Source organism: Clinocottus analis, unplaced genomic scaffold (genome assembly GCF_023055335.1).
Source record: "Clinocottus analis isolate CAN_PGR_092001 unplaced genomic scaffold, fCliAna1.0.p SCAF_6, whole genome shotgun sequence".
In the NCBI taxonomy this organism is placed as follows: Eukaryota; Metazoa; Chordata; class Actinopteri; order Perciformes; family Cottidae; genus Clinocottus; species Clinocottus analis.
This window is the reverse complement of record NW_027176218.1, coordinates 9,608,988-9,623,065: the sequence shown is the minus strand read 5'-3', so window position 1 is coordinate 9,623,065 and position 14,078 is coordinate 9,608,988. Positions and strand designations below refer to the sequence as shown.

General features: G+C 40.5%; 1 protein-coding gene across 2 annotated transcripts in view; it reads left to right on the top strand.

Moving 5' to 3' along the window:
* scaper (S-phase cyclin A-associated protein in the ER) overlaps positions 1-14,078 on the top strand; it is a 54,418-nt gene that overhangs the window by 25,593 nt on the left and 14,747 nt on the right. For both annotated transcript variants that reach the window (XM_068603345.1, XM_068603344.1), the window contains 2 exons: positions 5,650-5,765; positions 13,156-13,279. In XM_068603345.1, the coding sequence (XP_068459446.1) occupies positions 5,650-5,765; positions 13,156-13,279 (240 nt within the window). The remainder of the gene's footprint in view (positions 1-5,649; positions 5,766-13,155; positions 13,280-14,078) is intronic.

Below are 14,078 nucleotides of genomic sequence, written 5' to 3'. Positions count from 1 at the left end.
CCCACTTCCTGTAATGAGGCATAAATTTCCTGCCAAGTTGTGGTTCGAGCCATCATAACATCCCACTGTGCATGCCTCTGGGCGTGAGGATAGAGAGATTATGGTGTCCCATCAGAGACGAAGGGGCCGGCTGGAGAGGCTATTACCGAATTTCCCCAGAGGCAAAGAAAGAAGTGGCTGAGGTGGGTGGCACAGCGTCCTGTAAAGAGAGAGGAGGAGACCAGTGTGATGTGAGTAGCTCGCAAGCTGTCACTATATGAGGGCTCCTCCCCTCAGCTCCACATACTCCCAGCGGGAGGTTGGAGGTCAGTGGGCCACAGTAGATGTGCTCTATTCAACAGTGGTGTCGCTGTGAAGGAGGCAGCACCGTCCAGGGGCCTTTGCTTTGTCTTTTACCTCGGCACAAAAGCAAGTTTTGTCAAGTTCTGCTTCGCCAGCTTCTTAGAGAAATATCCACTCAAAGCTGCGAGAGACAAACTGATTGGCCAATGAGGCAGCCTAGGGAGCACTTCCCTCTATGATCCCTGGACAAAGTCAAATAAATAGAGTCTCCGTCAGCATGGCTGTCTGGCCCCTGAGTCACATCGAGTCAGGACCCTTTAGATTATTTGACCTAACAAGCATCTCTCATGTCATTGACTCACCTAGAGATTTGTTTTTCTCCCCCATATCTGATTCAGTCTCCACTTTCTCTACTAATTCCTTAGACAACACCCGACACTCCCCCTCCTGCACTGCTGTTTGGGTCCCACCCCCTCAGTTCCCCCCTGCTTTCTAGGCTACGTCTAGTCTCTGACCCCAGTGTGTTTCTCCCTCTGAGGCTCTAATGGTTTATTTTATGTTGAACCTCTTTTTTTTTTTCTTTACTTGCAGTGATTGAGAATATCAATTTTCCCAACATGCTGCTATTTTCTTGCCTTATTACTGAGTACTTTTATAGCAGTGTTTCCCACTGGTTTCAGATAATGTCTGTCTAGAACAGAGCAACATGAACACCATGTAAGTATGAACTGTCAGAAGCATAGTGCTCTGAGAACCAAACTCAACATTTTCCCTTTACAGCTGTCAGAGCCTGGTTGGGCTAACTAGGGGGACTGGAGGGAGTTGTATCTTGGGACATGGGGGAAGGTGAAGGACAGCGTGGCAGGATAATAAGGTTTCTTGCTTGGGCCTCTAGAGTGACAGATACAGCCCAGAGCTGCAGTGTCAGAACTTTGTCACAGACGACAAAAGTGAGTAACATGCATTTAGAAGCAAAATATTCTACTGTCGCACTTAAAAGTGTTACTGTGTGGTTCATTACTTCCCGGTTTTATAGAAAATGTAGTTATGACTGTTGCTACCTATGAATAATAATATATTTCTTGATTGTCATTGACTATTAACAAAGTTTATTAAAAGCATTAATCCGGATATTATTAAAATCTTGTGAGCATATTAATGGATGAATATTTAGTTTGACTAATCAGATCAGCTGTACAAAATATTATAAAAAAAGGACCATTTGGTTTGTAAACTTCAATAAATGATGCATCGCTGAAGTCCTTCAAACCTTTTCTTTTTCTTTGTTTTAAAGTTTTCAACAGTAAAAGTCTGAAGATTATTTGCCTATGAAACAGGCATTTGTCCGTATTTTGGACTTTTAGATGAGAATATTGATCAAATGAATGAATAAATTAAAGCTCTAATGTTATCACATGTTTATCATTATAATGGAGGTAGCCATGTGAGTGTTTAATAATATAGTTCATTGAAAAAAGTAACTTTATAATGAATCGGAAACAATCTAAGAGTTGCAGCTCTAATGTAATTGCATTTTCTCACTATAGACTGTCCCAAGCAGTCTCATGTTTGTTTCCTCACCACAAGACCAATAGGGAGTGAAATGGTTCTAAGCTTCTTAGTGTATTCGTTACAACTAGAAGCTGTCTGTGGTTTCTGTGGAAAGTTTGGTTTTGCGCCACTCTGGCCTTTGATTAATCTTGGCTCATTTTATTGAATAAACACAGTTTGTAGAATTATCCTTTGCCATGTTCGCCCAGAACTCATATAGTCTACTGAATCATATGCCATCATGTCTTGTAAACACACAAGTTTATACTCAACCCTAAGATGTTTACTCCCGCAGCTCTGTTGTGGTTTACAGTGTACTCGGCCTACAGAGCTTTGTTTACCACGCTTAAAATATTTCATGAAGCAGAATAATGATAAAACTTGTGTAAGGAGAGGGTGATCATACTTGTCTCTTTCATTGTTGGGTTTTAGTTGTGAAAGAGGAAACTCATGACTTGAAGGTACAGATTAAAGTTGAACACAGATCTTAATAAACTGCGCCAGTTGTTGTCCATCTGTTGGTGGGGCAGGACTGAGGTTGTGCCCTTCTGTCTACCTTAATTAAATTGTCTGATGGGAGGAGCCTACAAAGTGCAATTTGGGCTGCTGGTCTGTGGACACTGTTACAGGAATTACCAGCTGCTTCTGGCCTCCCATCAGCTGGGGTAACAATGGTCACCCTGGACAATAATTGGATAAGATTCCCCCTTTTGTATTATTCAGGAGCCATCCTCCTCGCTCGTGTCTTAATGGTCTTCATTTTTTTCTATTTCATTGAAAAGTAGTTGCTCATCCTGTTACTCTGTTTTGTTGTAGCTTCTGTCGGGGTGTGATCTGGCACTGACAGATTGGAACATAAAGGGACACTCCTTCATTTTGGGAAATATGATTGTTAGCTGTCTTAGCCACAATCTCAATATGAATTTCATCTGTGTGTTTTCAGTTCAGAGATGCTGAAGTTCTGGGACATTGTTCAGCCTACCTACGCACAAATAGTTAGAACAAGGGTTAATGGTGAGCCGACGTTATAAAAGCAATTTCGTATGTCATTGACCACAGATGATATTATGCAGTTGTTTTCCAAGACTAAGTAGTATTGTGTGTATGTCAAGTGAATTTCAATGTGTTGCTTTGACCCTCAAAAAGTGAAACAACACTGAGATTCTACAGCTTTACCAGAAGCTCTGTGAGCATGTAAATATGCATTAAGGAGAGGTAGGGAGGGGGGGGGGGCTTTAAGCTAAATGCTAATGTCAGCATGTGAACATGCACACAATGAAAATGTTTTCATGCTGACTTAAATTAAGTATAATGATTGTCAAGTTTACCATCTTAGCCTAGCTTGTTACAATGCCAACATTCATTAGCCACCTATGCTTCCAATAGTCTCTCTGATTTTGTTCTTAGCCTCAATGCATGGGGAGGTAACATATCTACTCATTTTATCTAACTTATACAAACCTGAATCTGGTTGCCGTCCGTGGTTAGGTTTTGTAGAAATGACATGTTTCCCATTTGCTTCGAAAATCAACTTTTTACAAAGATCAACATTTGCAGAGCTCAGACGTGTGTTGCTAAACAAACCTTTACTTTAAACATTATGCGTTTGGTGTTCTCACAGTAAGACTCTGGTATCTGCTTTGTTTTTCTGTGGACCATTGCATGCAGAGACCACCTAAAGATAGTATGTCTGTTAGTTTGAACCTAATCCTCTTCACTTGTATTGTTCCGTCATCACAACAGATAAATCTGTCAGCAGAGCAGAAAAGACACAGACTAGCCAAGAAACCCAGCCAGGACTGGGCAGGTCCCAGTTACCCCCTTTAATACCATTTGATAAGCTGCTATGAAAGAACTGCCTTTTCTCATTTAGCCTAGAAGCTTTTAGGTAGGTGTGTTGATGGGAGGGTTAAGAGAGGGGTTAAACCAAGCTCAGTGACTGAGACCCAATTGATTAGACCTGGAAACTGCTGGCAACGTACAGAAAGACGGTCATAATGAAGTTTTTCCACAAACACTGCTTTGAGACATTTTTCATTATGTTAAAGGCAAAGGGTCTTTAGAGTGTTTGATAATGTTTTTGTCCAGAACCCTAAAAGATGGTTCTGTGCGTGTGCCTGTGCGTGTGCACCACCTGAATCGAGAAGCAGTTACCTCTGCAGCGGGCATGAATGACAGAAGAAGAGCTTATCTGTAATTTGGTAAAGAACTTCTCTCTCAATGTGTTCAGGCTTGTCGGCGACTTCCCATGTGCGGAACAAAAGCACTGTGAAGTGGCTGGATTTTTGTGCTGTCACATCACTGAGGAGCCAGTAACCTCATTAGATGTAGGAGTGACCTGCAGTGTAACACGGCCCTCTGCCGTTGTGTGAAGAAGGCCCTCCATCAGCAGCTCCCCTCCAGCTCCTTTCCTCCCTGTCGACCCAGGAACACACATGCCTGAAAGTCAGCGCTCGCTTCTGGCTTTGTACTTGTTGATTTATAAGACACTGTAGCAACAGCATCTGACCTACTGCCAATTACTCTATCATCACAGGAGCACAGGACCTAACTATTTACATGTGTTCATAAATCTAGTGCACTTGACTTTTTCTGCTCCCTATGTTAGTTTGTGATTTTCTTTATGTGTTATAAGTAAAGTGAGAAAAAAAATAATGTAACTTAGAAATTAAATGTGGCAATGGGTTTAACTTAACTGCAGATTTTTTTTTTTATTAAAAACATTATGTGAAAACTTTTGTCGGTTGACAAAAGATGTAGACAATTAATTTTAAAAAAAAGAAGTAGAGCTTACTCATAAAACCCTTATAAAGGAAATACTAAACTTCTACAAAAGTTATGTGGACATAAAAACCTGTATGTCCACATAATAGCCTGATGTTGAAATTAATCAGTTTGACTGTGAAACTATAAATGTGTTCCTTCTAGTTTGACTTGAGTTACAGAGCGACTTTAGATACCGCCTCTGAGTGATCAGGAAGTCAAATGACATTAACCTCTTCACATATCTTTTACATTTCAGTTGGTTTCTGTTAAAATGGGCCCCATTTGAATGATTAAAAATATATTTAACTTTTTCTGTTTACAGGAATATATATTTTTAAATACCCACCTAAAATATATTTGCTTGTACTTCTTGTATTATAAAATAAACAAGACGCAGAGAAAAGGATCATTTGAAAAGAGCCATTTTAGAGCCAAAACACCACTCTAGATCTAAAGGTTCTTACAACATTGAGTGTGTTTGACTAAATCGTCCAATCTTAGAGTACCTACAAGTGTTAGAGGAGCTCCTTTGCCAGCGTGTGAGGCAGGAAAGTCTCTGAAATGCTGACACAATAGGTGAAATAATAGAAATGCTGCATCTTTATTAGCTCAGTAGTAGATACAATGCATTATCAACTTCAGTTTAATAATAAGGGTTATTTTTCCCCCAGTAATCTATTCTATTAGAATGATTAATTAGTTTGCTTTTTTCCCCCCTTCTTTGTTTGGCCAAGTGACATGTTCTCTGTTTCACTTAGTCCGTGGTCATCCGTTGAGACCACCCCGGTGCTAACTGGAGCCTGCAGAGCGTTTGCCTTCCACTGAAACTTGACTGTTGTAGGGCGGAGCCGGGTTCTTCACTTTTGAGATTAAACAGGAATACTGTTGGGATCACATTGTTTCAGATTTCAATCCCTCGCCCCTTTTGGAGAAAGAGCGGTTCCCTCTCTGGTGAGAGCCATGTAATCCCCTGTCCAGCCTGTGGCTTATTGTCCCCTGACTGTACCTCTGCTTCACCATTTCTCTCTTTCTCTGTTCTTGCCTCTACAGAACAATGCCGACCAAGTGGCCTTCCAAGTAGGCGGCGGCCTGTCGGCTCTGGAACAAATTCTGCAGGTCGTCGCTGCTGCTTCCACACCCACTGCAGTTCCTCGTATTCCTCTCAAGTGAGTACTGTTAGCAAATTGAAATACTTCGATTTTCATGAACGTAAAAGAAACACTTTAAATGTATAAAAGCAAATGTTGAATGTTATTTTTTCAGGAGTTTACTCGACTCAAAACAAAAATAATTATTGCGCTGCCTTTAGGTTTATTATCATGACTTATAATCAAGTTTCTGTTTAAGCCAGCAGGGTGAGCTGTCTCTTTAGCTTATAATGGGAACGGTTTGATTTCTGAAACTATGACCAGTTGTTGTTTAGATCAGGAATGACATTAGCCATGAGTGGATGTGATCTCGTTGACTAGGTGTAAGTCTAAATTTAGGTTAATTGTCAGAATGAGAACCGGTGTGGAGGGATTTTCTGCATTGACCGATATTCCCTGTAAGTCTGTGTCTATGAATGATCTATAATGAACAGCACCTGCATCCTGACCCCACTGGAAACACAAATGTATTATAACATCTTCTTTTTAAATAGATGGTTTTTATCATGGTTTTTATCTCATAAAATATTATTATTATACATCTTTACATTTATCTTTGGCTGTGTATGTGAAGGTGGATTAGGATACAGTTTAGCGAGTTGAAAAAATAGAGCTAGTATTTGCATTTCTGATTGTGTTTACAAAAGGTAAAGGACAGGTAGACTACATACTACTTAATCTAGTCGAGAGTCTATTTTGAGCTATTTATTCACACAGGCTCAAACGGCTGTCCTTCTTCCCAGTGACTTCTCTTTGACTGTATCCTTTCTCTGACCCTACTGACAACAGACTTCTTTATTTCCTTTCTCTTTGTTTTTTTGCAATTTCCCAAAGTGAGTGAGCTAATCTCAACTAACCAACTATATCATTGTTTATAACTGTTTCATCTCAATAAATATCTTCAAAATGTATTAATGAGTAACTGCGGTGCCCTTCTAGAAATTGAGAGCATTTCCATTTCCGTAATCAATTTGTGCTCCATTCTTTTCTCTCGAAACACAAAAAGCACACGTGTCCCATCTATCATTTAGAGTGCAGAGTATTTTTGAGTTGTGGGTCTGGTGTTTGCATGGCCTGCAGTAGATAACCTCAGAGAGGCTGCCATACTCAGTAGTGGGACTCTGTAATGGACCCGAATGGCCTTGCACTCCCATTCATTAGCATTTACTGGTCTCTGAATCTCTCCTAATGGACAAATGCTTCTTATATTTATAAGGCTTTTAAAGGCCATCACATGTATATTGATTTTTTTTCTACTCTCTCTTCCTCAATCATTGTAATCTGAGGGAATTTCAAGCAGACTTCTGAATTTAAAGAAATGTTATTATCTTAAATGGAAAGACTGTCTTCTTGCACAAAGTGTTTGTTTGCACATTTGAGCATCACGGTGTGTTGTCTTAAGTGCACACAATATCTCCTTGGCTTTTAAAACATCTTCATGACACGCTGTGGTAAAGGGAAAGAAGGTGAAGATTGGGCCCTTGTGCTTCTACCTTCTGCACACCAATCCCATTCAATGGGGAGTGAGTTATACAATATTTTAAAAGAATGGTCTTGAACTAAACCTTTCCCATATGGCTAAACAGGTTTCTCTGCTGAGGAGTTTTACACAAGCATGAGATTAGCAGTAGTCACACTACGGTATATTCGAGGCCTAATAGGTTATTTCAGTAGCTTGTTTAGAATCAAGCTTAATACCAAAGTTCACCAGCTTGCTTGTCAGTTCACCCTGCGCCGCTCATACTGCTGGACCCTTGAGAGTTTGCCAGCTGAGAGCCAAGAACTAAACCGGAGATAAGCCCTTGATGAACACATCAATCCAGCACCGTGAAGACGTTCATGCTGACCACATAGATTTTATGTTCTTTAGTGTAGATTTAAACAGCTTGTCCCATGGTGAATTCATTTAGTTATTACATTACAGCTATAGGGTGTAAATTTTAAAAAAGCGCTTTATTTTATGAATCCAAACAAATCTTTATTTTCCATGTTTTGTAAACCTTGTATAGTGCAAGAGTGGCCACACTTTAACCTTGTGATGCACCTCAGTCAGGTCAGTGTAGTTGGGAGTGGGTGACGAGATGCAACACAAGGACGCAGCCCGACTGTCTACTTATCACTATCAATCATCTGGATGGCTGTGTGGCCTAATGGGCTGCTATGTAGACGCTCGCCCCAGAGTGCGCTACATTATCTGTTTACAGCGATGCCTCCGTATTGATCACCTCCTCCGACCAGATAAGCTGAGTGATTTACAAAAAAAGGCAGCTGCGGAGATGCTCCTGCCATATCTCTCCCCGGGGAGGCTGATTCCATATTGTTACCATTACATTAATGAGCTAATTCCTCTGCGAGGCTCCTCTAATGTCCTGGTGTAACCCTGTGGTCACTGGAATGTGGAGATCAGAGTTTATGCTGCCACTGTCATTAGCTTCAGCTGCACAGATGAAATCTCACAATGTACAATGACATCCAAAATGTTTGCATGCAAATACATTTATTTTATTAGTTAATTAGCTTTTCATTATGTTAATTCATTTTCTTGGGGATATTCTTGAACTTTAATATGCTGAAATCCCTTTATACCATTATACAACATATGTATATGTCTTGTATATATGTATCTTAATAAGGCAAAGTCATTTGTAAATATTTCCATTTCAAACACTGATTCTCTTTTTCAATCGACTAATCATTTATTCAGCTATTTTATATTTACGTTGCCTATATATAGATAGATAGATAGATAGATAGATAGATAGATAGATAGATAGATAGATAGATAGATAGATATCTCAGAGCTGAAAATAATAATTTGACTAATACATTTAAATCTAACTATATATGTACTGTGTGAAGTACCCAGTATACGGTGTATATATAATTACTATTATGTAGTTTAAGCAGTTTTGTCCTCGACAACCAAATAAATAATGGTATCTTATTTGTGTTTGCGGTAGATGATTTGGGTAGAGGAATAATTTTTGTCTTTTCGTTATGAAAACTGCACATTAGTTATATATTACCAAGTTAAACCCAAACTCATTGTCAAAGATGTCTCGTGTCTTTACTCGGCTTGCCCTTATGTCTTCCAATAGGGGTCACTGAAGAGAAGACCTCTGTATTGTTTGTAAATGGTCTCAGCACTAGACCCCAGCACCCTACTGCCTGCACACAACTTATGCTTTTAAAACAACAAACGGAACAAAACAAACGTCTATAAACATATGGGGAGCTAAAACTCTAATTTAAGAGTAATATTTTAGTCGTACTGTACATTGACAAATTCTATTTAAAAAGAAGAGCAGAGTTATGAGGGTAATCTCCTGTGACGGGTTTAGGGGTCTTTGGACATTGAGTGTTAACACAATTTGTATTTCCACCACTGTCTCACATGACCTGGTGTATCCTGTGAAATCAGACCTGCTACCTGTGGTTTTATTTCAGGATGTTTTCCACCATTTGTGTGTGTGTGTGTGTGTGTGTGTGTGTGTGTGTGTGTGTGTGTGTGTGTGTGTGTGTGTGTGTGTGTGTGTGTGTGTGTGTGTGTGTGTGTGTGTGTGTGTGTACTTTTGCTCATGCGCGTGATGCTGTGTGACGGCTCATCAGATTTCTCCCCCTTCTACCTGGCCAGTGTGGAACGACGGCAAGAGTAGATGTCTTGGAAGCACTCAGGGTATCAGAGAGTCAACAGCAGAATCAAATTAAATGTCATTTAGATAGAAGTGAATGAAGGGATTGTTTGACAGCACAAGGAAATGGATTTGCCTCCTCACCTTTTATTTTGGCTTAGGATTCTTTTTCTTCCCCTGAACACAAATTTACCCTGTTTAAGAAGAAGGGACTCAACCCGATCTGGAAGTTGGTCAGATTTCTGCAACGTCGCTCCAGTCAGGCTTGACTGCGCACATAGGAAACGCACACAGAGGGCGAGAAATGTGAGACGCAGGTTGAGGAGCACTGATCTCAGGCTTGATAAGTGAAGGCAGTGACAAATAGCATAAAGACCCTTTTACATGCTTGTTGTCAAGTGAATTGAGAGTTGGCCATTTTCTATTATACTGGGCTTTATGTTGAAGGATGGACTATATCCATAACCATATATCACTCTGTAAGGAAAACCTTGATCATGGGTTTTACTTCTGATGTATGCTGGAGAGTTGACCAGGCAGTGAAATCTGGATGTTTTGAGTCCTGTTGCAGACAAATAATCAGGAATAGTTTATTCTTTGTCTTTTTTTTCCGAGCTTTATCTTTCAGCTTTTACTAAACTTACCAAGTTATATTTGTATATGAAGGTTGAACTTCAGAGTCGATTGCACACCCAATCCCCCCTACACCCAAGCCTCCACCTTATCATGCATGGGCCTGTTGGCCACCCAGGCAGTGCCCCCAGAGGGGTGAGAGGATCAGATGTGCTCCATCCCTCTAACTCTTGGCCTCATTTCTCTATGGATCTAAATAGCCAAGGAATACCAATTTACCTGCAAAGCTGTGTAAGGTTAAGCTGGTTGGCGTATACGGGCAGATTACATTGCTCATTATTCACCTCTCGCTTCCATTCTCAAGTCCAACTTCAATGCAGAATTGGTATAAGAGTGATCATGCGTTGAATGGATAGTGGTTGTGGTCATTTTAAAACATTTCTCCTTGGAGATTAATAAAGTACTTTTCATTCATTCATTCATTTTAGGAAACTGTAAAGCACAATCTCTCAGAGTAATGGAAACCCATAGTGGTGGAGGAAATTTGCGTGCTCAGATAGACTGGCACACATCAGTCCCTACACAGTTTTTGTGCAACATGAGACAGGCCGGTGTGGCACTTTACCAAATTGTTCTACAAAATCTTTGACTGGAGCTGTCATGAGGGGTATTGAGATAGTGAGAATCCCAGGGAGGCCAGACTATCAGGTGTCGTGCTCATCAAGCTCAATTAGGTGGGAGGAAACCAAAGACAGATCATTGTGATGGCTCATTGTACAAGATGGTGTAAGGGCATAACTCAAACATGCCTTTGACAGCCTCCTCATTTGTTGAAGAGACGACCAAAGACGAGCCTGATTAGTTGTGTTACGAAGCAATTTTATGCTCATTACATGAGCAGTTGAGGGAGTCGATTGTAAAGCCAGAGGGCCAAATCTGTCTTGACAGAAGTCAAGTGGTTTAATTAGAATACACTTGTCAGTTTGTAAGGAAAATTCAACCATGCCGCGAGTTAAAACTCACAAAGCCCTAAAATCACTGGTGTGTAATACTACTTTCCTTTTGTATTTTTTTGTACTAAACTCTAACCTTATTCTTTCAAAGCTCAGCTTTTAGAGTTCCCTGTTTATACTCCAAAGTAGTATGTGACAAGGGGACCACTCTCAGGAAGCATTACATCATCGGCCGGATAAACTGCATTTGATTTTTGTTTAAAAGGTGTCTGATGTAGATAAAACAGTTAAAAGTGGCTTAACCTTTAAAAAATTAAATTAAATGCACACACATTTCCCATAATTTCATTACAAAGCAATGTGTGTGGCAAAGGTGCCATGTGGAAACTGCATGGGTCAAATGTAACAAACAATACGTTTTAATATGAGTTGTCCTTGACACTTTGTCGTAGATAGGAGAATTGTTTGCCTCTTTATTCAGCTGATCTAAAACTTCTCTAAATCTTTACGAGAAGTTCAGAGTTCAAAGTAGATAACCACTGTCTTCATTTCTTCTTAAAGCAACGATTGAATATCACATTATAGTGACTTGCATGGCAGCATTCCAAGAAGGATTGAAGCTGTTGTAAAAGAAATGGTGACACTACTGCTCCCGGGTATACTTTACGTTAAAAAAACATTTATAAGTAAGAGAGCATCAAATCTCAGTTGTCACAGGTGTAACCTGACTACTACCATTGAACAAGATGAACTCTATCTGGCTGTTGAGAAAACAGCTCTTTGACAGTAATCAAGTCAGTCCTGCTTAGTCATTTTTATCTCTGATAGGTCATATGATATCCTTGCTATTGTGCTCTACTTTACTCAACAGGCACATGACCTTAAATACCAGGATAGTGACTTAAAGTAGCTGTTGTCTTTTTGAGAAATGTGCATGTCAGTTACCACAACTTGAATTGCATAAGCTGTTTGAAACATTACATTATAAAATTGTATTTGAGGAAAAAGCAGTTGAGTTGTCATTTTGGTATTTACATAGAAGCTGATCATTGTCCCAAGTTCAAAGGAAAACGAGAGTCCTGATGCAGCATGGCTGGAAACGGCACAGTTTGGTTGAGATCTCATGTTACTTCACCTCTTGCTCCACACAGACTGCTCAATCAGTGCACTTAAACATTATGGCTTAACGTTTTCCACTGTCTTTATGCTTTAATAAAATTACTGTCAATACAGCTGCCATATAGGACATTAACAATTTGCAAGAGAGCTCTGCTCTGTTATTGGTTTCAGGTTGACGGAAGTAAGCTTTGATGTCAGATTTGGACACTATCCGATCACTAAAATATAGTGCTTCTCACATTAACACCATATTCCACGTCTGACAGCTGTACTCTGCAATGTCAATAATGATGCAGCAAAACGACTGATCCGCCCACTGGCACATGCAGAGCAAAAAATAGAGGAAGTTATCGACAGACTTGGTTCTGCCTCGGTCTAATCTATATTCCTTTCCTATGCCAGCGTGGTTCGACCAAAAACGTGCAGCAGATGTGAAGGTTTCAGTAGATATCAAAATGTTTACCAGTTGAAATAAACACGGCCTACTTTAGGCACCGGAGAGGCAGATTCCTTTCCTCCAGCGAGCAGATAGGACACGCCATTCTGCCAATGGCTAAAATATACAGTTGTCAGAAAATATTAACTGATGAAACGGGAGCGAGGGGGAGTAGTAGTCACAGCAGAGCGATGGTTAGTTATCTGAGGCATTAATCTTCTCTGGGGTTTGTTTTAGAGCAGAGGCATGCTGACTGCTTCAGCACTGAGGAGCTGCTGAGAGGAGTAGCGTTATCTCTCCAGCGGAAATGCTGAGCTATCTCAACCAAGATGGGACTGATATTGCGCTCAGCTCCTCTGAAGGTGGCTGTAGTGAGGGGAGTGTCCACATAAGTAGCTGATATGAGTGTTTTATTCCTCAAATCGGCTTCTTACTCGCGCTGTCAGTGAGATATGCTTTTGACTTGTGAAGACAAACTGCACCCTTAAATAACCACAAATACAGAAGAGTGTGTTTGGTTTCCTGATGACTGCAGATAGTCTTGTCAGTGCCCAGGGCTAGACATTTACATCCCAGTAATAGTGTTTCTTTAACGGATTACAAGGGGAGTAGCAGCCCGCCTTGAGGTGTGTGTGTGTTTTTTTTTTTGTTTTTTTTTACTCGTGATCAATAACCATTTGTCATCTTTTTGTTAGATCCCTCTGTGCTGCTATAAATACCTACTACCTGGCATGTTCCTGCTGCCCCCCCAGCTGCTCCTATGTGCTATTTAGCAACAAGATAGCGCTCCTCATGGATCTGCTGCTGCATCAGCTAACAGTAAGTTTACGCGTCCCAGCACATTACGAGACATTATTTAAGGCGTGATCAAGTCTTTCTAGCGAAGCCACACACTCATTTAGTCTTTTTATTAAACCTTCCTTTGTTTTCTTTACATTAATTTGTTGATATACAGTGCTTTGACCGCTGAGAAAACCCTGCCTTTTTGCTCGTGTCGGTTCCTGCCACAGTGTTAATGAAAGACAGAGCAAGACACAAGCCAGCGAGTAACAAAGCGCTTGCCCAGTCTCTGCACAGATGCCTCCCGACTGAGGGAATGTGAGAGCGCAGGCTGTATTGCGGCGACATGTCAGCCCATATCCTTCAGCACTCTGTAAGAAGGACTGTAAACATCAGCCCACTCCAACATCTAACGGTGGCGGCTCGCTGGGGCCGCCTACACTCACAACATAGACAGGACAAGGCACAGGCATTGGGTTGTGGTACATGCATGAACTCTTCTGGGGCTTGCTTCTCCAGTGAGTGAGTTCCAATCCAAAGAAGTCATATTTCCTTAGGGCACACGGGGAGAGGTTAGCCCGTTTGGTTCGGTTTATATAAAACATATCCCAGCAGCTGCTCTGCTGACTGACATATCCAACAGCACTGCAGGAGACAAACTAACTGTTCTCCATGTGTCCAATGCAGATTAAGAATTAGGCTCAAAACATATTCATGTTTTGATAAATTGTAATTCAATTTACAAGTGAGACAAAAAAAAGTTTTAAAATTCCACACAGCTTTAATTTTGTTAGTTTTTTATTTTTATTGCTTGACTAAGTGTGTATTCATGTGTATG